Source organism: Seriola dumerili, unplaced genomic scaffold (genome assembly GCF_002260705.1).
Source record: "Seriola dumerili isolate Sdu_G_001 unplaced genomic scaffold, Sdu_1.0 BDQW01000147.1, whole genome shotgun sequence".
Taxonomy (NCBI): Eukaryota; Metazoa; Chordata; class Actinopteri; order Carangiformes; family Carangidae; genus Seriola; species Seriola dumerili.
The window spans coordinates 156660-183195 of record NW_019174402.1 but is presented as its reverse complement, the minus strand read 5'-3'; the positions used below and the strand labels follow the sequence as shown (position 1 = coordinate 183195).

The 26536-nt window shown below is 41.5% G+C and overlaps 1 protein-coding gene across 1 annotated transcript in view; it reads right to left on the bottom strand.

The window, feature by feature from the left end:
* nrn1l (neuritin 1 like) overlaps nt 1-26071 on the bottom strand; it is a 59072-nt gene extending 33001 nt beyond the window's left edge. The window contains exon 1 of the mRNA XM_022750017.1: nt 26031-26071. Within this exon, the coding sequence (XP_022605738.1) occupies nt 26031 (1 nt within the window). The 5' untranslated portion in view covers nt 26032-26071. The remainder of the gene's footprint in view (nt 1-26030) is intronic.
* Between the last annotated feature and the right edge of the window lie 465 nt (nt 26072-26536).

The following is a 26536-nucleotide window of genomic DNA, read 5'->3' as shown; positions in this document are numbered from 1 at the left end:
TGCGCCAGAGTGACAACCTATTCTACTGTCAGGGCAAACATGAAGTGCTGATTCGGATGATTTCGTCCTCTGGACGAGGATCTTAACATGATAATATGATGATATGACATCAGCATGAGGATTTAAGTCACGTGGAGAATAAGTCAACAGAGTTGATGCCAAATAATGTCAGGTTAAAGTTAAAGCAGTAAATCGAAACGTAAAAAAAATAAATAAAAAATAAAAAGCCAGTTACCATTTTTCGTCTGTAATAAATGTTGCTATGGTTACAGCATGCTATGGTTACACTCAATATGCTACGTCAGCAGAACATCCGCTTCCACTTTGTATGCCGTTGTAGCTGTTCCTCCATGCTCCGCAGCAACATTTCCTCAGAAAAATCAATTCAACTCCACACCAGGTACGAACACAGGCGAGCTGCAGAGTAACACATTGATTACCTGCTTGCTAAACTGGTATATACGAACACATACATTACAATCCATGCAAAAAGCTCTCAAGGAATATATATATTTTTTAAAAAAAATGTAAAAAAAGCTGGTATTTGCTAAAAAACATACTCCTCAAAAAATCCTTCCAACATGGCTAATTGTGCTCCCTCGGGGTTCCTGTAGCATTTATCTAACAAGTGAATCCCCAAACACCAATTACCACCACTGTATGTTGCATCTCATTACATATTCAGACACACACAGTGGGTAGATAGCTGCTGTCCACTGTGTACAGTGTACGAGCTTCTCTGGACTCTGAATCTTTCTACAAGCTGACAGGTTTAGATCACCTGACTGTCTGCTGCTGTCACTCAATATATATATATATATATATATATATATATATATATATGTATTTTTTTTTCCCCAGCAGAGACTGATATCTTTATTGCTGTGGCTTGTCAACACGTTCTCCACTGGGTATGAATTGACACCTGTACTTGCTACTTTTTGGTGCGCATTGTGTAAAGTAGGTGTTGTTCACAGCCATCACAGGAGACTGTCTGAGCTGTAGGTGGTTTGTAGTTGTGGAGCGAATCAACCACACCGCATTCATATTCACTGCATAACCCTCTGCAATGGGCAGGAAAAAAAAATGGTGGAGCCCACTGAGGCTGTGTGAAAAGATTCGCTAATTGTTCTAATTTTTGCTTTGACTGCAGCCTCAACTGCCACGGGCCCTAAACAACGGCCAAAGACAAATTAGTAGTTTCAGGGATGTTAGTGTTTTTGCAGCTACCAAGTGTTTTTTGCAGCGACAAATAACAAATTTATTTTCTTTTCCCAATTAGTCTGCCATTTCATGAATTGATAATAAACATATTCAACTCAGATGTGTTTAAGAAGCATAGCATTAATTCAGGTGTTAGCTCAGTGGTTCCCGACCAGATATTCAGGAGGCCCGCTAGGGGATGCAACATAAATCTTAGGGATTGTGACACAATTAACAAGAGTGGAAAGCAGAAAAACATATTTTTGCCACACATAATTAGTTTTTGGGGATTTCTTTTACTTTAAAGTTTGTTTGTGTAACCCTCTCTACCTGTCCTTTAAGGATAGTATAGATTATTTTAGTAGAACAGGGGTTCAACCTCTAATCTCAACGAGGAGATTGGCTCTAAGTTACTTGTCTAAACTATAAAGTAGACATGAAACATCCACCTCAATGAACACACACAACAGCTGACTGGCTCTGGTTAAAGTAAGTGTATTATATTCAATTGGTCACTTTAAAGTCATAAAAACACCCTTTCTTAGTTCAGCTAAAAATATATTGGAAGGAGATAAAATGTACTACCAGTATTGCATTACCAGCAACCAGATTACACACCAACAGGCATAAAAAATAATGACAGTCTTATTCTGCAATCACACTAACACTTAGTGAAAAAGACTGTCATTATTTTTTATTATTCATGCATACCAAAACTCTTGTACACATTAGATGGTTCTCTTTTAACCTTGCTGACCCAAAATAGGCAAAAACAAATAAGTTCTAAACAAAAATAAAACCAGTGAGATCTCAGTAAAACCTTCAAAGTTCAACGAAAATAGAAAACAAATGAAAGTAAATGAGTGTTTTCAAAATGTCCTACCACCCTCGTCTACACGGATGGTCGAGTGGAGATGGAGACTTCCTGGGAGGACGGCGAGATGCATATGTGGATGGACAACAACAGACAGAAGGTCTCTTCAAAACCAACCTACACAACGTGCAGGAAAGTTATTCACAAGTCCTCATGAATTATCATAAATGTGCTTAAATAAAGTCACTGCTGTAATAAAAAAAATTGTTTTCCTTTTTTCTCATTAACTCAAACAAATGTGACATAATACAACCCACATTATACCTCAAAGTACATTAACTCAACACAAACATATGAAAGAATTTAAACAGTTGTTAAACTTGCTAGCCTCACTGCTGAATCTCCACACCACCTGTGGCACAGTGCCTGCACCCCACATGGTAATTAAGCATAAAACACACCACGGTTTACCTCACTAATGTCTGAACAGGAGGCATAAAACACACAAAACAATTATCACACACTCATGACAAAAGTTTTATCCCCTGCATAATAATCCCGACTGGTTTTGATAGAAAAACAGAGCTTTTATCTGCTCTTTTTACATGCACGCATCATTTCCCAATGCAGTTAGCATGCTAAAGTAGCACACTGAGTTACAAATGCTAACTCACCTGGATATCAAAGGTCGCGAGGTCACAGCTCCTTCGTCAACTCTTGCTGTGCTCAGCATAAACTTACAACTTATTGTCATCAAGCTCTGACTTTGGCTAAATCCAGCAGGTAGCTCCTTGTCTCTAGCAGGACTGCATGGCATCCAGGGAAGATCAAAAATAGGTGTTTTTTTGAGTAAGAGTGCCACTCTGAGCACTTTTTGCGCACTGAGCAGAGACTACAACCAATCAATCACAATTAAAGGGACAGTAACATAATAGAAATCCGGGGCTAAACTATAGGTTACTGGTTACATTTGCTTTTTTTCCACCCTACAATATTTCATCTCCTCCAGCCTCTAAATATTAGTCAAGTAAAACTGGAGCAAAAAATAATAATGATGGTCACAACTAATGGATGCAGAAATTCACAGCCTGATACTTTTTTCTATTGCTCTGTTGGGGGGATTAATGTAATTCTTTGAGACCGGAGGCCTTTTCTGCCAAACTCTATCTATCTATCTATCTATCTATTTATTAATTTGTTATATCAAAAAATCCCTCCATATTAAAAACCCCACCATACTAAGACTGAGTCCACAAAGTCATTCATTTTAAACAGAACAACTTCTCAAAGTCTCTCGATGACATGACTAAAAACGGTTTCTGGTCCCTTTCAGAGACAAGAGTTGAAATTACAGTATTTCCAAATGCAGCGCTTGTGATCTCTGAGCCATTAACACTGCACTGTGCTGCATTAGTACTGCAACATCTTCCAAACTCTCTCACTTCACCAGACAAATCTGCCGCACTGAGGTTGTCTCCATCCTCTCTGTTCCAAAGAACAAGATGCCATTAGGATGCCAGTCAAGAGAGTGAAATGGCTGCAGCGCAGTGCTGTAGTGTTGAGTGGCTGCATGTTGCTGATGGGTATAGTGTGTCTCCACCAGGTGATACAGTATATGTCTGTGGCATTCGGATCAATAAGTCAGCGTAAACTGCTGGAGCAAGAAGAGAGAGGAAAAGCCTCTACTACAGCACTGCTCCACGAGACCGTGTTCTTTTGTTCATTTAGAAAGATGTTAACATGTTCGTTTAGGTCTTTGCTTATTGTTTTATTTATTCTTTAATTCATGCTCATACTGTTATTTACTCACCCATTTATTCATTCACTCACAACAACAAATTCTGAGCTGTATATCCTACTAACTATCACCGGAGGATAGTTGGTTAATTAATTTGGTATAGGATTTACTGACAAATAGCTGCATAATAAGGCTCTGTCTTGGCTTTAAGTTGCTGGTGCATAGCCAATTACACTGACTGACTGCCAAACCTATATTGCCCATGTGCTGACAAACAAACATTGAGAGTGTGATTAAGGTGGGTTGAAGCACAGACAGGTCGGCACCGCTGCTCACAAAGTTGGACAGATCAGAGAGAGTCTGAAATGAACACTAGCAGACACTGGTGGATTTTAGAATAGTGACTGTCTCAATCAGACGACCAACTAAGGAGTTGGCTGCTGAAAAAGATTAATTCTAACAATGTGTTTTAATGATTGAAGGGAGTCATAAATTTGGCTGATTAAATCTACGGTTCCAGTTTAGCTTGGGGACAAAGTGGTGCAGTTAATACCCTGGATACATGTTAAAACCGGCACACAAGCAATGTCGCACACATCTCACTCAATTAACTGTGACCTTCAGTTAGTCATTAAAAGGAAATTAACCACCACGAGAGCTGTATTAATTTTGGCATTTCACCTCTGATGAAAATGTTTATAAGTTTTTGTCACATAGTCATTTGATTATTGTTAGTTTTAGTGTAGTTTTACCCAGTGAATTTAATTCAAATTATTTTATTGTACTTTTTAAAATTCATATCTTCTAGGTATTAAGAGGCTTCAAACCAGGAGCTAAGCCATCAGATAATGTTAAATCAGTGATATTTCTTTAATGAACATCTGTCTACCTTATTCCTGGCTCCTTGATACCTTTTTGGGAATAAATGATGTGGGAACACATCCTGTCACACCTTAAACAGGATAATGTGATAATTCATCTGCCTTCTGCTACTGCTGACCTGAAGTGGCACTTGCACAGTAATGAAGCCAAGCAAGTTTTAATAAATGAATCTGGAAAAGAACCTTGTCTGCCTCAAAGCAGAGAGAGAACTCACAGCCCTAAAGTCCCACATCAGCACATCATTTAGCTAATGCTAAGCTAACCTTGTTCGTTAACTGCTATCCAAGGCCACTTCTTCAGCTCACCTCCCACCCCCATCCCAAATATGCTTATTTGCTTTCTTCCCGGGAGTTAGATGAGATTATCAACACCACTTTCTTATCTGTACACTAAATATAAAGCCACCACCAGCAGCAGCCAGCTAACTTAGCTTAGCACCAAAATCAGAAACAGGAGGAAACAGCTAGCCAGGTTCGGTCCAAAGATGACAAAATCTAACTTCTAGCACCTCTAACGCTAACTAATCAACATGTTATATCTAATTTACTTAATCCATCCAGAAACAAAGTGTAAAACCAACAAATTGCCTTTACACTGATTTTAAAAAGAAGTATAACTTGTTCACTAGAGACCTTTTGAAGCAGTGGTAGGTGGAGCTAGCTAGTGTCTCCGTTTCCAATCTTTGTGCTAAGTTAAGCTAACTTCATATTGACAAACAGACATTTGAGTGATATTGATCTTTTCATCTTGCTCTTGGCAAGACGGCAAATTAGCCTATTTCCCAAAATGCCTAAGTTTTCCTTGAAGGTGAGACTGCATGTGCTCTCACATAAGTCATTCCCCGAACAGGTATCATGGGGCTAGAAATGGGGCTTGTTGCATCCCACTAACTCTAGCATTCACCGGTTCAGTGAAAGGACTAACCAGAACTCATATCCATAATTCATGCACTGGACCAAGAATAAGGTGGAGAGGAACATTTAGATGACTGGCAGCTGACATTAATCCTGCTTACCTATTCATTCCTTAGCACCACAGATAAATGACTAAACTGTGTTAGCTTGATGACATTAGCTTATCTTTTTCTAAAGATTTGAGGACTTTTTGAATATATGCAAAAGTATGCACTAAAACAGTTTTATAATTTACTGTATTCTTGAAGATTTAACTCAGCCAGAAATAGAAATACGTACCAAATAGTAGTAATAGTATTCCACAAATAAAACCTGGGAGTAAAAATTCAAGTTCAGCTGGGTATACCTTCTAGAAAATCCCCAGTGTTGTTCTCCATCATGTCATCTTACCGAGGTGGCACGTAACACAACCTAATAAAGTTGGACAGGAACACAAAAGACTTTTCCGCATTTTTGGAAATATGCCGAGATATGTCGTTGAATATGTATAAGGTTCAGTTTGAACCACTGTGAGCACATGTGTAAAGTGAATTCCTCCAGAGACAGACTCTGATGGGTACAACCTCAATCTCACACAAGACGATCTAACGGCTGCAATCCACTGAGTGAGAGCGACTGATGCACTTATCTGAGAAAAAGAAAGAGAAAGTGGAAGCTGGGAAGAATTTTAAGAGTGGACAAAAAAAAAAAAATGGGAGGAAAGTTAAAGGAGGCTCTGGGGAAAGTTGAGACGATGTAGTGAGAAAGAGAGAAAGAAAGAAAGAAAGGTTCATGAGGAGAGAAGAGGAGGGTGTAGTGAGAAAAAGAAGTGGGAAGAATAGGACACCTTGAGAAGGAGGAAGAAGAGTATATGACAGACTTTTGGGAGTGTGTGGAGGGGAAATGCAGCCACTCAACTCAGTCGTAAGTTTTCTATCTGGAAGTTAGTTATACTGAGCAGAGTTACAGCTGTGAGGGGAAGGAAGGAGGAAAAGTGCAGAAAACATAGAGAGAAAGTGGATAAAGAAGCGAAAGAGACGGCGAAAGCAACAAGAGAGATGGAGATACAGAGGATACAGAAAATAAGACAAACACAAAGTTGTTATGCTGCGGTAAATATCTGTCAGTCTCTCCTATAAAACAAAGAAGGCAGCGATGTGTGGCCATGATTGTTCTTGGTGATTTCCCTACTGGTCTCTCTCTCTCTCTCTCTCTCTCTCTCTCTCTCTCTCACACAGATTCACAGATATACAGATACACCATTGTGAGTGGTGACAACACACACACACACACACACACACACTCCTGCTTTACTTTCAGTCCCCTCAGAGCAACACTGGGGTGATTAAAAAGACCTTTGAACAAATGGCGTTCCTTGAGGAATGTCTGTTCACCTTTCAAAAAGTGTGGGTGTGTACATGCGTGTATTGTGTGTGTGTGTGTGTGTGTGTGTGTGTGCAAAGTGGTTGGGGATCCTCCAGGCATTTAAAAAGCTGAGCGTGTCCCCTTGCTGTACACACACACACACACTCACACATAATACACACACACACACACACACTACACACGCACACACACACACACACTTCAGTGACTGTCGCACCTTAGGAGGTGGAGGATCTAATCATTTTGGCAGGAAGCTTTTAACATCAGCGCCAGTGTTTTATTCAGCAGACTTGCTCCCATCAGCCCCTCTGCGCATCAAGACGGCGCCTGACAATAAAACAAACGCACCCGGCCACAGGAGACAAGAGAGGGGAGCTACAAGAAGAAGTTTTCCTCCAAAATCACACAAAAGCATCAGCTGCCTCTTGGCTGTATATATACAGTATACTGTATATATATTGAAATACATCAGATTTCGCCCTTTGCACTTTGGCCTGTTTGCACTGCACGGCCCCATTTGCTTGTTTTCTGTCCAGTTTTTGGCCAGTTTAGGTGATTAAAAACAAATTAGTGAACTTTCTCTCCAACTTATTCTGCTTCCTGCTGCTGTCTCGCCTGATGACTGTGTCACCTCCGCGAGTGTTTGACTGCAACCTGCTGAGCAATAAACTTGATTCCTCATGGTCACATAAAGAAAAGAGAAAAGAAAAAGAAAACTTAAACACTTACAAAACACATTTGTTGCAAAATTAAAAATGCCGTCTGCTCTGTTGTGACCGACTCCACCTCTGGGAAGTTCATTTGGCAAGACCTAAATACAAAGTTATTGTCTGCAAGCAGCATCACTTTGCTTTTTTGTTTTTATGCCTTCAAACCCTGAGATAATTATAATCCACTGTATGTGGCCATTTCAGATTCTACTCAAAGCTTATGCAAATGTTGCCGTGTTCTAAAAATAATGATCATAGTTTTGTCAGAATTATACACAGTTACAATGTGTGCTTTATTCTTAAGTGCCCATGAAGCATTATGAGGTGTTGCATGCAGGAGTACACAGCATTATATAACAGCCTATCAGAGAGCACTGAAATGGCACAAATAACGCTCCAGACAACAGCACACACAGAGGAAACCTCATCTGTCGCTACAGAGGACAGATTTAGTTTATGTCACAGCTACGCAAACTGGCTTTTCACATTAAAAGAGAGTATGACGATCCTCTCTGTTGGTGAATCATTTTCAAAAACCAATATTGACACATGAATCTCTGCTTTTGAAGTTGTTTCATCTTGATGTTTTTGCCGCAGAAATCATCAACAAGCCAAGCAAAAGTGCCCCCATCCATCTTTCACCCCTTTAGCTGGATTTATGCCTGAAGCAAGAGGTTATAACCGACCTCACGGCTCTTGGGTGCCAATTTTTGGGGGTTAAATGTTTCCCATTGTACCAACATGTAAACATCCTCTGGCTCTTCCTGGGAAATTCCTGCATTCCCAGGCAAGATGGGGCATTAAAGTTCTCCGGTGAGTTCTGTATCTGTGTCCAGAGGTTTCCATCCAGCTGAAGGTGCCAGGAAACCCCTCCCCCCCACGGATGCAAGAAGCAGGGGCTGTTTTACTCAAAGCTCCTTCTGGATGCCACTGTCACCACGTTTGAGGAAACTCTTTATGGCCGCTTGTATAAGTGAAATGATTCATTTTGATCGCTATCCTCAGCTCACGACCACAGGGGACAGTTGGGACCTAAATGACCGGAGAGAACCAAGAACCAAACGAACATTCGGACAAAGTGACTAGATGAACTGGACATAAGCCCGGCTCATAATGAACGCTGATGTTGCTCTGTGTCTCCTTGATGTGTAAATAAATGACTGTTTGCTAACACATTAGCCATCAGCTACTATTTATCAGGTAATAGCTTTTTGAGAAGCTGCAAGAATTTGATTCGGAGGTTTTCAAGGATTGCTTAGATATTAATTAAGGAATCTGAGACGCTTGAGATCCTTGGTATTTTGCACACAGATGACAGAAGACTGTGTGAGGTCACTTCACTACCAGTGAATCGGTGTTAGTCGCTCCATTCAAGAACATTTTTGAAGGAAGCGACTCGCGTTAATTAATTAAGCATTTACTATATCCAGGCTTCCCTACCCCCGCTTGTAGCTGCGGCCTTTTCCCATGAGGAACGGAGTATTGATTTACAATACATTAACACGTTTGAGGAGACAGATACTGCTTTCTAATTTAACAGGATATAGATCACAGCGCTTGATTGTGGCTGGAAGAAGGGGTGTCCACTGATCACATGCTTATTCGATCATTTTCAGTCATTTAGACGTGACCAAGTGAGACTGAACGGTTCATGTGTAACAATTTTCTTAACTAATTGAGAAATTGCCCATTTTGTCCTTTTGGCGCGCCCTTGGGCAAGACACTAAAGCCTGCAACCTCCCTCCAGGGGCTCAGAGCTGTCCGCCGCAACGCCAGCAGCAGATGGGTCAATGGGGTGACTGGCCGCTCTCCGCTACGGAAGTGGATCGGACCTGCGAGAACGTGAATCAGATAATACCCGCGCACAGTCATATTCAGACACACAGAAGTGATGTTCGGCCGCTGGCCACCGGTTGGTGCATTATTCAGCCTAAAAGCTTGTTAGGGAACGCTCACAACGGAACTGTAATGAAAGATTGATGTGTAAAAAAAACAGTTTAGTTAGCTGGTGTTATATAAAGCAATAAAGCAGCGGTTGAGAGATGGGCATGTAAAGACAGGGAGGGAGAGGAAGAAAGAGGAGGGTAGAGAGGGATTTACAGCTCAGACACAGGACGCAAGGACAAACACACCAACAAGGAGCAGAAGAAACGAAAGAGAGAGAGTGACAGTAAAAAACAAGAGCAGAAAGATATGGAGAATACAAGAAAACCAGAGAGAATGTAAAAGATGGAGCAGCGAAAGCAAAGCAACCAGAGTGAGAGAAAGAGTGATCTCAGATGAATTAATGAAGTTCTCCCCGAGGCACAAGCCAACATCTCCAGATGAGACACAAGTTACAACCTTTCCAGACCAAACACAAGTCAGCAGAGCACAGACCATTACAGCACAGAGGCAAACAGCAGTCTGCAGCACGTTGTAGCGCAGCAATGTGCGGCACAGACCAGACCAGTGCAGCACAGACCAGTACGGACCAGCAACCAGAACCAGTAGACCTCGTCAAGTCATAATCTCTGTAGCATGATGCTGCTCGAAAAGCCACAACTTTTCATGGTACGTTGTAAGTACATAATTTAAGTTGTTTAGAACTGAAAAGTTTCAGAACTGCAGACAACTTTATAAGGATATAATAAGTACATCTAAACAGTATATATATCTCTATATATATATAGAGATATATATACAAAATATTATCGAAATTGCAATAAGGCCAAGTGCAATATCCAAATCGTAAGAGCTGGAATTTATTTTTTTGATAAAGGTCAAATGTGTCACAACAGAGGTGAAGCATTGTGGTGCTACAGAGATGCCCTGGCCTCCAGATCATATTCTCCAGACGTACAGGAACATGTTTGTTTGGTACAAGCCCCAACAAAAATCAGTGAAAATGAAACGCAAAACTGCCGACTCTGACTGAATTCGTGACTCATATCGCTCTCGCAACATCTGCCAAAAACAATTGCAATATGGTTTTCTTTGCATATTGAAGTTTATAAAACCATATTTATTACTAAAGCTGGAAATCAGTTAATGGTCCCGGTCATTTAATGCACTAAATCAATGTAGAGAATGTAAAATCGGTCGCTCAAACAAATCTGCACAAAGACTGTGCAGTTCCCCTCAACTCTTTGGTGCATTTTAGTGCTTTTTAGCTTGTTGTTTTACCTTCACAGCCGAACTCTTTACTGTTTGGTTTTACCCTCATGGCTCTCATCAACATTGTCTCCAGCAGAAACAGGCAGCTGCTTCCAGTGAATAATCCCATTGTACACTACCTGACCGACACCAAGCAGCAGACAAAGTAAGTGGTAAATATAATGGATATTTCCATCATGGTATGATAATGACATTATTTTCAATTAAAAAAATAATAAATAAAGATGTTTGCTGTAATATATAGATGGATCAATTATAAACAGTCATAGTGTCAGTGATAAACATTGCTTTTTCTGCAATGATTAGTCAATATATCCTCTGTTAAACAGTCTGTTACTTATCTTAAGCAATTAAGACTGACGTGAACTTCAGCTGCCTGAAAGGTGAGAAATCAATCTGAAGACTTGTGATAAGCTTTGGGAAATAGTGGGCAGTAATGTAGTGAGTAAGTATTATGACACAATCACTGCTATCATTGGTCATGTCTTCATGTTGTCTTTCATTTGTTTCCCTCTATTCTCCACCCTCCGCTTCCTAACTCCCTGTCCTCCTGGAGTCGGAGGAAATGAACCGTGCAGTCCCATTGATCCAGCAGCTCACACATGCATGCATACGCAGAGAAAAACGCAGCCACCCTCACACACAACCACACACACACCGATCCCCTGTGAAGAAGACAAAGTGGGAGGTATATTGTGGTGGACGGAGCCACTGACCCTCTTGTTGAGTTAATGAGCTTTTATTGACTTCAGCACCTGAAGCTGCTGCTGTAACTTATCACTGTTAGCACCTCACTCCCCAGACACACGACACACAGGGGAGCACGCACACACACAGATGAGCAAACACACATAATATCTGTTTGTGTGTGCAAAGAGCCATGGAGACGCAGGAACACAGACACGCACACACGCACACACACACAGCTTCAGCTCAGAGTGTGTGTGTGAAACCACAATCTCTCTGGAGGTTCAGAAGCACAGAAGAACTCACAGACTGGGATTTAAACATATATTTAACAGTTTGTGCTGTAAATGATGTATTTAATTATCGTTTGCATCATTTTAAATCAGTAAAAATGTTGATGCTGGGTTGATTTACAATTAACGGTTTTGTACAAAATCCACTCCTTATTTATTACGCACTACTTTCTACCAAGGATGTGCAGAGGATGTTAGAGGGACGGGCCCAAATTCATTGAAGGAAAATTTTCTTTTCTTTCTCCATGCATCAGAATGCTGAATTAGTAATTAATTGTATAACGTATTATTATAATTATAATTATATTTATTGTTTTTTAGCCGACTGTTGTTATTCACCACCTTATGCTACTAATTACTCTGTTTCTACTACCCCAGCAGGTCTGCCTATACTTGATGTGTGCGTTGTGTCCACACACAACAGGAGGGAGGGTAGCGATCATCGCCTGGGAACACCAGAAAAAAGGCCGAAGCTTTCCACCAACAATTACACAAAGCAACGCGGCGCTTTTTATAAATGCAAAAATAACCTTTGTGACCTTTGTGTTTGTCAGCTATGACACAGAATAATGACAAGTATAAGTAAAATCTCAAAAGAGTAGCATTTGTAACATTGTGACTCAGCATAGGAAAAAGCACAGGTGTTACTTATAACATTAACGATGGCTCTGCTCTAATTAAGTGTCCCAGTAAAGTGGGGGTCACACTGTAAACTGACATTTCTTCATCTATGTGGAAACAGAAGCTTGAGTTAGCCGGTAAACTGCTGTAGCTAGCATGCTAACAATTAACTTGCTAATTTCACCTCCTTGAGCCTATATTGTCTTCCAAGTTACTTTGAGTGCGCCATATAATTAATTTATTGTACTTTTGTTTGTTAATCTACATGACAGAGGAAGAACCAGAATAGTAATCCTTCATTTTTCATTACCTTCATCACAGCTCCTGCATTTCTGTGTTCCTTCCCTGTCAAGGTTGCGATTGTGTTCAAGCCACATACCTGTGACTGAGCCTCAGCCTGTATCCGGCTGCCTGTCTGTGCCGTGTCCCGGCTCCTGTTCTGTAAATTTGTCCACAACGTGTGTTTTGACCAACTGCCTGTTCCTGACTGGTCTAACCTGCCTTGCCCCATGGGACTTGTTTGCTTTCTCTGACTGCTCTCCTGTTGCCAGGTCTAAGCCCCTTCTTCAACCAACGATTCTTAGTAAAGTCCTTCTAATTGTTGGCTGCTCCCCCTCACCGTCTTTTGCCTGGTACACAAGCATTACAGCTACTTTTAACGATGGTTAGTTCAACTCAGTAAAACGGTCTAATACAAATTAATATCTTTGGCTTGATTTTCTTTTGCCATATCACGTAAAAAACCAAAAGGAGGCAAGATCCTCTCTGTATGTCTTAACTCATCACCCATCTTTGAATTCTGTTGACATTAAATCTGGGTTGAAATTTTGATCCTGATGTTTCCGATAGTAGATAAATGCAAAGTGAGTGTTTACAGTCATGATACAGGATCCTGAAATATAACATGTAGCTACACCTCTAAATCAGACAGTATTTAACACATTCTTCATGTCTTAATTAAATTTAAAACATTTAAATTCTTACACCATTTATTTCATCTAAACCAATTATTCACTTACTGACCAGACAAACACAAGCCCCTGTGCAATCTAATGCAATCCAATACAGCAGCCTTGTTATAAACCCAGCCTTTGTGGAGTTTATCCTATTAGGTCCTTGTTGATACTGTGTCACAATTAAGTTATTTTGGTGTTACTGGACTGCATTATGCTCAAAACTGTTTCAAATATTACATCCACCCGCAATCAATTAATTGCAATCCAGTACACCATCACAAACTCTAGCCTAAATATATTATCATAAAGATGATCAACACCTCTCTGGCACAGCGTAAACAAAAATGAAAAATGTTCATTTTCACAAAGGTAGGACTCACGCAGGTCGCTCTCTATATTCATTTTTTCACACAAGACCCAGTCAAAGAAGCAGCACTGAGATGAATATAGAGATGGAAGGCAAATAGGAGTGTACACAAGCAAAAGCACAATCAAGATCTTTGGTTTACACGGCAACACATCAAGTAACAACGTACCCCCCTCTGACTGAAACAAACTACACTGTGCATCCCTGCAGTGATTCTTCTGCTTCAAACCTGAGTCTTTATGTTTACACATCAGTTTAAGTGAAGTCAGTCCTATTTATGTAGACCATGTCTCAAAAGGCAGTCGTTCAAGGTAAGAATAATCTGTTTTAAACAGTGTGTTTGTGTGTGTGTGTGTGTGTGTGTGTGTGTGCATGTGTGTGTGTGTTGCTATAGAGCTGCCGATTACAACAGAAACAAAAGTCATATACCTATATTTGTTATATTAAGCTAAGAACATTACACTTTTAGATTTGCCGTCACTGAGATGAAATGAAATTCAAATCCCTCATCACATAAAAAGAATTTTGAACTGTGCTCCTTAGCTCTGAACCTTCAGCTCTATTCCCTCCAGAACCACATGCACTCACACACAAACAGGAAGCCAGAAATCCTGCGGAAAAAATATACACCTCTAACATACACAATATGGAAATCTAATCTTCTGCTTCCTGTCCCTGGGGCTGTACGTGCTGTGTGTTGTTATGTGTCCATAAAGAAGCACACATCTACATTTCAGAGCACTCAGTGATTAGGAGGGAACCTGTAGCTGTGCCACATTATCATTTGCATATCTGTGTGTTCACAACCATGTGTATACGTACATGTATGAGCTGCTCTGGCTTGTGAGTAGATTTCTTTGGATTCTTGTATGTACATGAAACCATCCTGAATGCTTCAAAGAGCATTTTTTAACCCCGACTTAATGTGACTGCGTTTACAATTTTCATGTGATGACAGCATCTGATTCACAGCAGCAGTGAAGTGAGACGGGAACATGCGGCCGGGAGTCGAATCCAGGACCTGCTGTTCACGGCTCTTACACTCATGCGGTACATGCCCTAACCACTCGACCATGGTATTCAATAGAAGCCGTTAATGGAATGATGGGAAAAGGCCAATTACTGACGGCTTTATCAAAAAACACAGTTTGGCTCAACTGGAAACAGATGCACCAGTTGCTCTTCTGTTGTGTTTCTGACAAACTCAGGGTGTCCTGTAGTTTTAAACTGCACCTGCTGATACAACCAGTAACCACAACAGAACTGGACTCTCAAAGATTAGGACTTGTATATATGTAGCTTCATCACACCAGTATTTACAACAGCAAAATGTGTCTCACAATGAATGAATGAATTTGAATAAAATCACTAGTGCATTCACTTGCAAAGTAAATTTGCTCAGTGTTTTTGTGTAGAATTCATTTTCAGTTGCACAAATTCACACCATTGACCAATATAAACTCACATACACAATATAAACTGCTCACATAGAAAGATGCCGTAAGAGATGATTTTGAAGTCAGTCGTGAGACAGGAGTGGATGGTATAAATATCTTCTTTTGAATTAACTGTGGAAACTGTTCTGTTTGAAACAAAGAGCTTGTAGTAATTTCAACACCAAGCTTCCAGCATCACCTACATGTATTTGAAGAGGATGCAAATTCATTTTCTGTGCCCCTCTCTGTGTGAATGGGCACTTATGGGATCTGCTTTAATTTCCATTGATCCTAAAACTAATTTTCCGCCATGCTCAGGAGGTGAGTTCTAGATACAGGGCGTTGCTGGTAATCAGTAGGTGCTAGTAACACTGCTCTCAAACAATTCATGCTTGGTCAAGCAAATGTGTCACATCACAACAAAGTCTACTAAAACAAATATACTTTATTACTGCAACTACAGTCTTATTTTACAAACAAGCCAGAGCAATGGAAAGTACCTGATGAGCATTTGGGGAGCGGATGCTATTCATGGGGAGCTGGAATCAGCTGTAGGAAATTAAAACGTGTGCCAGAGGATATTGCAATGCTTTGGAGATCTGAGAACGCACCACATCTTGTAAAAGGTGCAGGGAGGAGATGAGGAAACTCAAACAAGCATGTACATGGGCATCTATTTCTATAGAATTTTTATATAAGAAATATAAAGGAAGAGAACTGAGCGCGACATCCTCACAGTTCTTAAACGTTTAGGTTATGGAAAGGTCGCGAGCTATTAAGTTTCTGTCATTGAAAACAGCCATGTGTCTAAACGTCTGTGTAGGTTGGCTCCGTGGTGAACAGCTCAGGCAGACAGATGAATGTGCCTTCCTCAACCTTCACATCTTTGGTGATTTTAGTTTGATTTTCCTGCTTGCTTGCTTTTCTCTTCCCTTCGACTGTGTCTGCCTGTCTTTATCTTGACTGTCTGGTTTCTGAAGGAGTTGGCGGTCGATTGTGTTCTTTCTCTAAGCCTCCAAGTCCTCAGCCCTGCAGCCACAAACCTGGGCTCTGTCCACTTCACCTTTCCCTCTGCCCCACAGACACACAGGCGTTCATGCGTACTAGCACACAAAACCAAACACACATAGGTACACGGGGGCAGGTGCAGGCGTGCATATATGCACATCCGCCGAGGCATGCACATCTTTTTTTAATGCTGGAGTCACTTCACATCCTCGCAGGTTGTGCAAAGTTATTCAAACAACTTCCTGTCTCGTCTGTGGCAGGATGCAGACAAACAAAAACACAAGGAAAGTACTTTAAAATAGCTGCTATTTAGAAGGAAGGTGCAAACGCACCATTGCTGAATGCAAATCACCAATATAAATCACATTAAAAGAACAGTTCAGTTTTTGGGGATATATGGTTTCTTTGCTTTCTTTTCAGGAGTGAGATGTCTCATTTCGTGTGCATTGCGTATGGAGCCAGAGCCAGCTGGCAATTAGCCTAGCTTAGCATAAAGACTAAAAGCTGGAGGAAACAGCCTGCCTGCCTGCCTGAAAAGATGAACAGGCCTACTAACACCTAAAATGAACTAATTTGTTTTATCTGTACATATTATTGATCCTGGCTCAAGCTTCATTCTTAATCATAATGACCTTCTCTCTTCTTACACTCAAAAAGAAAGCAAATAACATGTTTCATTGACGTGTATACGTTCAATAAAATCACTGCACTCGCAAAACAATGCTGCAGTGCATCAAGGCCTCTTTATTATTATTTATTATTACTATTATTTATTATATATTTAATTATAAATCATGTGTTTGAAGGTTGTAGGCTGTGCACTGTCTTTTACGATGTTTGGGTAACACAAATTTCCTCTCATTAGAAACCTGAGGATTTCTTTTTGTCAGACATTTAGCCCAAATGAAGGTCTGGCGACAGAAAGCTTGATTTTTTTCATTAAATACTTGCAGTGGACCTTACTGTGCCAAGCTTTCTGTAACCTGAATTTCAAAAAAGTAACTCATTCTTGCCTTAATGGCTCTGTAAACAATAGCCACTGCCACTAGATGTTGCAGTAGACCACCATCATCTCAGAAACCAAACCAAATACTGTGTCAGCCACACCTCCGACCTCGCTTTGGTCACAACCCACCCTCCCCTCCCTTCATTTTGTCAGTCAGCAAAGTGTTACAGAGCTCAGTGACGGCAGCCACAAACAACAAGAAGCACAACTGAATAAAGTTCCCCTGTGTACATGAGAGCCAACAAAATACAATCCAGCCATAACCGTTAGCCCAGTAAGCCAGCTAGTAATAGCAACAGTTGCCGAACAAAATTCATAATATGGGAAACAAATTAGCAAGTTAGCTAATGTTATCATGCCTATTGTAGACTGTCACTAGTAAAAACAGATATGTAACATTATATAGCCATCAAATTACTTACACATAGAGGACAAGAGAAGCCAGTTCCAAGTCAAAGTAGAGCCTCTAAGCAGCTCATAGGGTCAGACTGGGAAAGAAATTCAGCCTTGGACATATCCACTGGGACCGGCTGCACAAATGACACTGACTCTGCTCTGGACGCCATTACTCCACTATATCTTTACATAGAAAATAGTTGTTTGCTGCTAGATTATTGTTTAAAATCTTGTTTACAGAACCTTTAACTGCAGAAGCAGAAATCACAAATCAATCAAATCAATGCACAAAACAATATTTTTATCTTAACAACAAATGAAATGGCTCCATGTAATGTGAAAGGAGTTGCTTGTAGAGACGAACCCGCAGAAAATTATCATCTGATTCTCCAGTTCTCTTCAGCACTACGAAGCATTTTAGCTTTCAACTGATGTTTTGGTTTTATGAAAAGAAACTTTGGTGTTTTGGTTTAACTCACTGCTCTGTTTTATTTGAAAAAAAAAAATCAAATAAATCCATTGAGCTGCCTGCCCAACACCAAAACAGCAATCAGACAAAGTGGGCAACCATCAGGTGAAGACAGTGAAGCATTTAGCAGCTTGTTTCCCTCGGGAGGTGGTGGAGATCAAACTGGAGGGAGACTTCAATTCATCATGTGGCCAGAAACAGGAATCTGGATGTGTAAATAAGTAACTGTCTGCTAACACGTTAGCCATAGAAACTTGCTAATATGTCACTGCTGATGTATGTTACATGTTGCTGTTACATGACCAAAATAATCAACTTGATGCAGCTTTAAAACCTCACAAACATACTGCACTGTACTGTATACAGAGCACAACATGTACTGGCGAACTGCAGTGATCAGGGTCTTTTTACAGCAGCAGCTGACTATTGCTGAACACTGCTCTGCCCATCAGGGATAAGACGAGAAGGCTATCAATCTAAAGATGCTACATAATCTGGGCATTTATTACCCTAACAGGCTATATCATATTTTCTGCCCATTTAGATGGATGCCTGATTACATTTCGAACGATGATGACATCATAAGTTGCTACATGCCCCCTTGTCTCTGTTTACACTGTACTCACTTCTATGAAGTCTTCCCTTGAACCAGTGTTGGAAACAGCCCCCCCCCCACTCGTCCCTCACAAAACTGCAGGTTTTTCTGTGTACACATTGTCTCCTTCTTTCTCTTTCTCTCTGGTGGGTTTTATTCAAAGTTTCTAGAGTTGTTGAGCTTTTGCTGGATCTATTTTGTTGGCTTCAGATCATATCAAATTGAATTGTCCAGAGGCTCTGGTCAGTGATCCATGATGGTTCGCCTTTTTCTGACAGGCTTGATAAATACAGGTCCTGATCTCTCCCTGTGCCTCCATTCCTCTCTCCTCCTCCTCCTCCTTCTCTCCATCTTATTTTCTCTGTCCTCTCTCTCTCTCCATTTGTCCTCTGCCTCTCACACTCACCTCCATAACGCTTCTCTTACTTCTCTCTTGAATTGTGTTCCGATGAACTACATTGCAGTTTTTCACTTTTCTCACTTTCTCTGGTTCCTTTCAGACTGAGAGCAAGCACTCTCTGCACTCCTTCCCTATAGAGTGGTGTGTGTGTGTGTGTGTGTGTGTGTGTGTGCGTGCGTGCGTGCGTGTGTGCGTGTGTGCGTGTGTGTGCGTGTGTGCGCGTGTGTGCGTGTGCGCATGTGTGCGCGTGTGTGTGTGTGGGTGTGTGTGGAGGCAGACTTAAAGACGAGCTCATCTGACCTTGGACACCCACTGTTCTTCTCCTTTCCAATAACCTTCCTATATACCTATATGCTCTGTGTCCACACTGTGGGGTGAACAGTGTTCGTGTGTGTGTGTGTGTGTGTGTGTGTGTGTGTGTGTTTGGAGAGAGAGGGTTTGAGAGAACGAATGAACACACACACATATATACATGACCACACAGTGAGAACAGGAGATGAATACAATTAGAGTGATTACAACAGACGACAGTGACTCCTTTATGCAGTATGTAGCCGGATATATATGTGTGTGTGTGTGTGTGTGTGTAGCGATACAGCATCTTTAAGCTTGATATGTGTGTATCTATGTGTATGTGTGTATGAATATTCATGCTCAGTGTAGTTTGGGGATGAGGAGAAGAGAGTCATGCTCTGCTGGTACTTCATTACTTGGTATTTGTTTGAGGAAACCTGACACACACAGCTTGTTTAAGAGGTCTTAATCCAATTCTTTCAGGATGTACACACACAAACTGTCAACCTTTGCTTACATGTACGCCCACACACACACACACACACACACACACACACATACACACACACACACACAAACCTACACTAACAGTCCCTCTCGAGGAGATCAAGGAGAAGGAGATGCTAAAACAAAAAAGTGTACATGTGTGTGTGTGTGTGTGTGTGTGTGTGTGTGTGTGTGTTCAGTGTGTTTGCTGGTGTCAAGTGCCGCCCATGGACGGATTAAGTGCTTGTGAAAGATTTCAGTGTGAATGTATCTGTGTGTGTGCCTGTGTCTTTCTATGGTTGTGAGGACATTTTGGCCGGTTTTTGAGGGTGATTATGAGGCAATTATTGGTGATTGATGAGGTTAGGGTAAGGGGCTATGGGCAGTGGATCTCAAAGTGGGGTCTCCAGCAAAAGGGGGAATAATATCACCATAATTCCTTCCATGCGTAACACAGTGACAGGAAGTATGACTATTTCAGTCATGAGTTTCAAATACTTTGTGTAACAAAACATCTAAAAGCAAAAATCTTCAGATGGGGGTCCTTGGTTGAATTTCTGACAGTTTAAGTCCTTGATGTGAAAACGTTTGAGCAGCTAATGTAATAATGACAATAATTTGTGTGTGTGTGTGCGTGCACGCATGTGTGCATTCCTCACCACGAGTGTCTGCATGTTGGTTAACAACAGGAAAGTGGAGCTGAAGATTACAGCACACATACAGGGAGACTGAGGAAGAAAGGACCGACTGCTTGATAAATAGAAGGCAAGAAGAAGGATGGAAGAGGCAGGATACAGGTAGGAAACATCGAACACGGAGGCAGAACTGGGGAAATTAGCAAGAGAGAATTACAAATCACTCTGTCTCTCCCCCATCTTCAACCTTTTTGGTTTTTATTGCATTTGATTTGTCTGTAGTTCACTTTTAGTCATGCAACAATAAGAAATGTACGGTGCAATGAAACCCTTCTGTGACAGACCTGCTGTCAGCCCAATAAAACTATCACCAAACAGGATGTGATGGAGGCGTTCGGGTGATGCTGAGCCGAGAGATGCTGCAGTCCAGAGTTTACAACTGTAGAATTCGTGACTTCTTAAACACAATAAAACTCTTTCTGTTTGCTAGCTTTGCAATTTTTTTACATCACATTTCAATAAAGGTGAACGCAGCCCAAGCCCAGACAGAAACCAGACACATATTCTTAAATTTGTCCTTCACATTGGGCTTCAGTGGAAGTGAATGAGAGGAGGAGCAAATATCTGATGGAGTGCTTCAAGTGTCTCAACAGATCTCTTATTTTTCCTCGATCTTTGATGCAAAGTAATCATTACTGTGAGCTCTCCTCACTTGTGATCTCCTGAGATCACACGTCAATCAAACAGTGATGCCCAAGAGTAGCCTGTATCTTACCCCAAGAGAGCTCTTAAGATTCCTCTATTGAAAGGGGGGAAAAAAAAACCTGGGATTTTCTTTGATTTGAAACATATGACAGCAGATTCTCAGCATCAGATTTATCAATATTTGTGAATCCCTGATGAGAAGGACGGAGAAGAGCGGGGGGTAGGAGGAGATGATGAGAGAGGCAGAGAGATGAGAGACAGAGCAAGTTTAAGATAAGAGAAGAAGAGGGACTGATGGACTGATGGCATGGGGAAAAAATGAGTGCAGAGATGAGAAGTAAGAGGAACGAGGGGGGTTTGAGGTTTGCTCGAAGTAAGGAAGGAAGGAAGGAAGGAAGAAGGGGGAAGAAGGGAAGGAAGGAGAGGGTAGAAAAAATGTGCCGTGTGGTAGGCACAGCTGTGTATGTGTGTGTTTGTGCGTGTGTGTGTGTGCATGTGTGTGTGTGTGTGTGTTTTGAGGTGTGTGTGTTCAGCTGTAGTGATCTTGGTGAGTTGGAGAGGAACGGAGGGAGGAGGAGGAGGAGGGGGAGCGCAGGCAATTTTCCACGAGACTTTAAAAGCTCTTTTAATGAGGAATCTTCCACTTCATGTGTCTGTGCTGCAGTTTCAAAAACACCTCGAAAAAAGCTGCAGTCGACCCTCTGAGAGGGAACTCGGAGAGAGAGAGGGAGAGAGAGAGAGAGAGAGAGAGAGAGAGAGAGAGAGAGGGAGAGAGAGGTTAGGAAGTGTTTCCTGAGGAGAACAATTAAAAGCCAAATATAATCTCTCTCTCGCCTATGGACTGCTTTTAATGTGATTTTTGGGCCGCTGATGACGCAGAGAGGAGACCTGCACCCAGGAGAAAACCTCTCCCTCTCTCCAGCCCTGATACTCGCAGACAGAGACAAACAGAAAACTGACACATGAAGACCAGAGGAAGACAAGAACGGTACAAGCCTCCCTGTCTTCGAACAACAAATGCAGTATTTTCAATATTTCGGGTGACTTTTATTTCGTTAATTTATTAGTTATCGGTTGCGCCCAAGAAATCGTCCGCTTCGGTTTTTGTTCCCATTTAAACATATATGGTGTTGACGATTGAGCTAGGGATAAAGCCAGGCTAGCTGTTTCCGACCTTCATGCTAAGCTAAGCTAACTGGCTGCTGGCTGTAGCTTCATATTAAAGCATATAGAGTGGTATCAGTCTTTGTCATCAGAAACTGAATGATCGTATTTCCCAAAACTATTCCTTCAACCGGTTTTGCTCATGACAGGGAATTGTTTTTTACAGTATTTAGCTTGTTATCTCAAAGGGGCCCTACACTGATTTTACATGTGAAGTTAAGTTTTACTTTTCATGGGGAAAAACAAGAAGAAGAAAAAAAGCTGTAACAGTCTTATCTAGTTTTCTAAAAGTGGGTATATCTGGGGCAACTGCAGGTTGTGCCCGGACAGGTAAAACCCACAGAGAGATTTGCACCTGTAGGGAAAATGTTCCCTGACCCCGGTGAAACCAAAACCCGTGGTGCATTTGTGTCCGTCGGGAAAAGAGGCTCTGTGGCAAAAAAAAAAAAAACAGTTTTCATTTCGAGAAGAAAGTGTCTTATCTGATTTTACACAATCTTAATACGTCTTATTTAAATGATGTTTATTTATTCACATTTGTTTTTACAGTTTTAAATGCAATTCTAATGTCGTCTCAGTGTTTTATCCATAATGTATTTATGCCTCTGTGAAGCACTTTGAATTGGTTTGCGTCTCAATGGTGCGATATAAATAAACGTATATTGCCTAATGTTGGAGAAGATTAACCCTGATGATGTCATGGTGATGTCATCAGGGTTATGCGTTTGGTCATGGAGAGACAGAAAGAGGGTGTGGTGTTTGAGAGAATATTTGCCAGGTATAATAGTAATCTAATAGTTAAAGACTGGCAATGGATCTACTGAAGAATTATGGGAATTGTAGGATCCAGCAAGTTTGGAGCTTGACCTTTACTAGGGTCTAAAAAGCAGCATAAATGTTCTCCATTCTTAGATTAATTTGACCTTTTTTACCCTCCTACCTCACCCTGACAGCTGAGGACGCAGTCAGGCTCTGTCTCACTGTCCTGCTATCCTCCAAATCTATAGGTTTCCTTTGGGTGCTGCTGGCCTTTGCTAAAACCACATCTCAGATAAAATGTCGTGATTTTCATACTGCTGAGGTGGCAGTGTTGCTATTTGGTATTCATCTTCATGAGATTTGCAGATAGAGAGATGACAGTTTCTTACACGGTAGCTCCAGTAACATCTTGTAAAACTAAATTTCCTCCGAACTGGAGAAGACGGAGTCGAGCGATCTGTGCGGGATCATCCTGTTTGTTTCCTCCTTGTGCTCACACACATATAATCTGCAGTTATTTTAAAGAGATTTACCCTTACAACAAACTTTAAACTACATAAATATTGTGTAGTTTTCAGTAACAGTTCATGTTAATGTTCTGTCGCATTTGAATATTGGTGGTTTTGAAGCCAAACTATCACATTTAGTCAAGAACATTTTAAAAATCCAGATAGAAACGTTTGGAAAGAAGGTGGCTAAAAGGAACCAGCGTCACATTTTTATGATTAAAAGACGTGAGAAAATTTAACCAGCTCAATTTTTGGCTGTAATTTCCTTGTTTTTCCTTATTTCTAGACACATTAACACAAACCTCTTGATGCTGCTTTGTTGAAGCTACCAAACAAACTAGCCGCCACTGCAAGCCTTTTCTCCGCTCCACGTCTTCTGTGCCGTCTAGTCTTTGCCTGCATTTGTACACACACGGAGCAGGTTAGGTTTTTCTCACTTCTGAATCGTATCTCAAATTTCCCTTTGGGGTACATTTTAGAAAAAGATTATTGTTGTATAAATGTGGTAAAACGCCTCTGGCAGGGCTGAGTACAGACCTACGAGATACACTGACAAGGCTTTTGCCACGGGTGTCCTCAGGGTGGAGCTGTGTGTCGTACAGAGCTTCAGTGAGCTTTAAATACTGTGCAGGTTAAATGAGAAAAACACTAATTGTAGTCTATTATTAATGTTAGCCAATAGCCAGTTTAGTGTTTAATATCTGTCAGCTTTTTGATATTCAGATATTTTCAGTATTGAAATGAGCCAACCTTGAAATGTACTCAAAATTATTTTAAACACAGATCAGTTTAACAGATCATTCTGGAAACCTGATGTAATGTTCATTTGTTGTCAGCACATCCACTGTGGCAGGTTTGACTGATGACACACCAGCCACAGTAACACACACTCACACACTCACACACACACACACACACACACACACACACAGGAACAGAGAGAGAGTCTCAGATATGAAAACATCAGCCCACATTAACACACAGAGATGCCTGTTCCTTCCCTGCGTGTCAGTAACATGAGTGAGCGGAGGGACGGAGTGAGTGAGCGGGGAGATGACAGGCAGCGGCAGCAGCAGCAGGGGAGTGTTTCCCGCTCAGGTTCAGATGTGGGGATGAACGGAGTCCCCAGAGACGCCGCTGAGCAGAGGAGGTGGACAGATGCGATTCATTTATCATTTATCTCTATCGGTGGGACTCTTTTTCTTCTTTCCCCCCACGGTGCCACACTCCCGTGGGACCCCAATCCCATCCGCCCCCTCATCATCATTACTGTGACATCGGCAGCAGCAACATGGGTTGATGATCAATGGTGATGGCGATGGTGATTTTTTAACCTTACACGGTACTTTAAAGTGGCATTGATACACTTTGACGCAACGCCAGTGTAACTCAGTATTATTGTACGTTTAACGGGTCAGAGTCGTTAATGAACTAAGGAGGGTTAGTTTGAATGATGATGTCACAGTGATGTCACCAGTTATCTCAGTTTACTACAAATTTTTTTTTAATCATTTTATCTTTATTACAAACTGCAGGTGTGGAGCTTGAGAGATGCTTGTATTTATGAGGGAGGGGTGTTGATTGAAAGGTGCTATCAAGTTGCATTATGGGAAATGTAGGATCCAGTGATTTTGGAGCTTTACCCACTGGGATTAACAGTGCTGCTTTGATTTGGACCTTTTTTTATGTGTCTTATGAGTGTCCTAACTTTATGAAAGTGCGGAACTAAATTGCTTTAATTTCACATACTTCATGTAGCCTAAATATACTTGTATTACAGAGAATGAACTACGGGCCTCTATCAGTTTGACATGAGATTGTATCAGCTGCCTGTTTAACATGAATGAATCCACCATCGTTGCGCTGTTACTTTAATGTATAAGTTACCTGATGGAGTTAAAGTATTACACGCTGGGGGGGGAAGTGATATCATATTCCGCTCCAGCTGTTAATCAGCAGCTGTTTGCTGTGTGTAACAGAGCTGGAGAGATGCAGTCAGATCACACTCAATGAGAATCACGACGGCAGTTTGCATAACGATCCTGTATCCAACAAATACTCTCACACAGCGGCTCTGCTGCATCCACAACCTTTGAGGCTATTTTTGCCTTTTTGTTTTTTATTTCTATGAGCGCTCCCCGATCGGATCGCTGCTCCAGCGGCAGCACATGTTCCGCTGGATGCTGGGTGTAGTAGGTGTGGAGGGATACGGGACCCCTCAACTTGCCGTGCACAGAGCTGCAGGGCAGAGTCAAGTCTACAGGACTGTGAGTCGCAGAGTACAGCAGCTGATCATCTAAATACATTAAAAGCAGTCGTTTCATAGCCGCATGAAGTCCACATCTACATCTGTATCATCCCGTTACGCACGGTCACCCGCAGCGCTAACTGCAGTGGAAGTTGTGCTTTTCTCACACACACAAGTTTCACCTGAATCACTCAAGATATTTTTCAGTACTTACTCAGAAGCAGAGCAACAGGCAAGAAGAGGAGACATGCAGAATTCATCAGAGATGCCATGCTGACCCGACAATCTGTCCTCCGACCTCTCGAAGTTTCAGGTTTGCACCGGGATTCCCAATTTCTTTTTTTCTTTTCTTTTCTTTTCTTTTTTTTTTTCCTACAAGAGGCAGTCCAATGTCCCGCTCCTCAGCTGGTCAAAGTGTTTCCCTCCTGTCCTTGGTGCAGCTCTGTACTCCAGTGTTAAAGCATCCACAGTGCGCTCCCCTGCGCTGAAGGGGAGGGCGCGTCCGTGCCGAGGAGGGGGGAGGAGGAGGAGGAGGAGGAGGAGGAGGAAGGTCTACAGCAGCTCAGAGTCCCACATGAGCTGCACAGAAGCCAGGTCTGGCCTGGGTGGAGGGGTGGCTGCTGGGAGGATTTTAGGGATCTAAAAACAGTGGGAGAAGTATTCAGGTCCTTTACTCCAGTTAAAGCACCAGTACCTCAAAATGCTCAATTACAGGTCCTG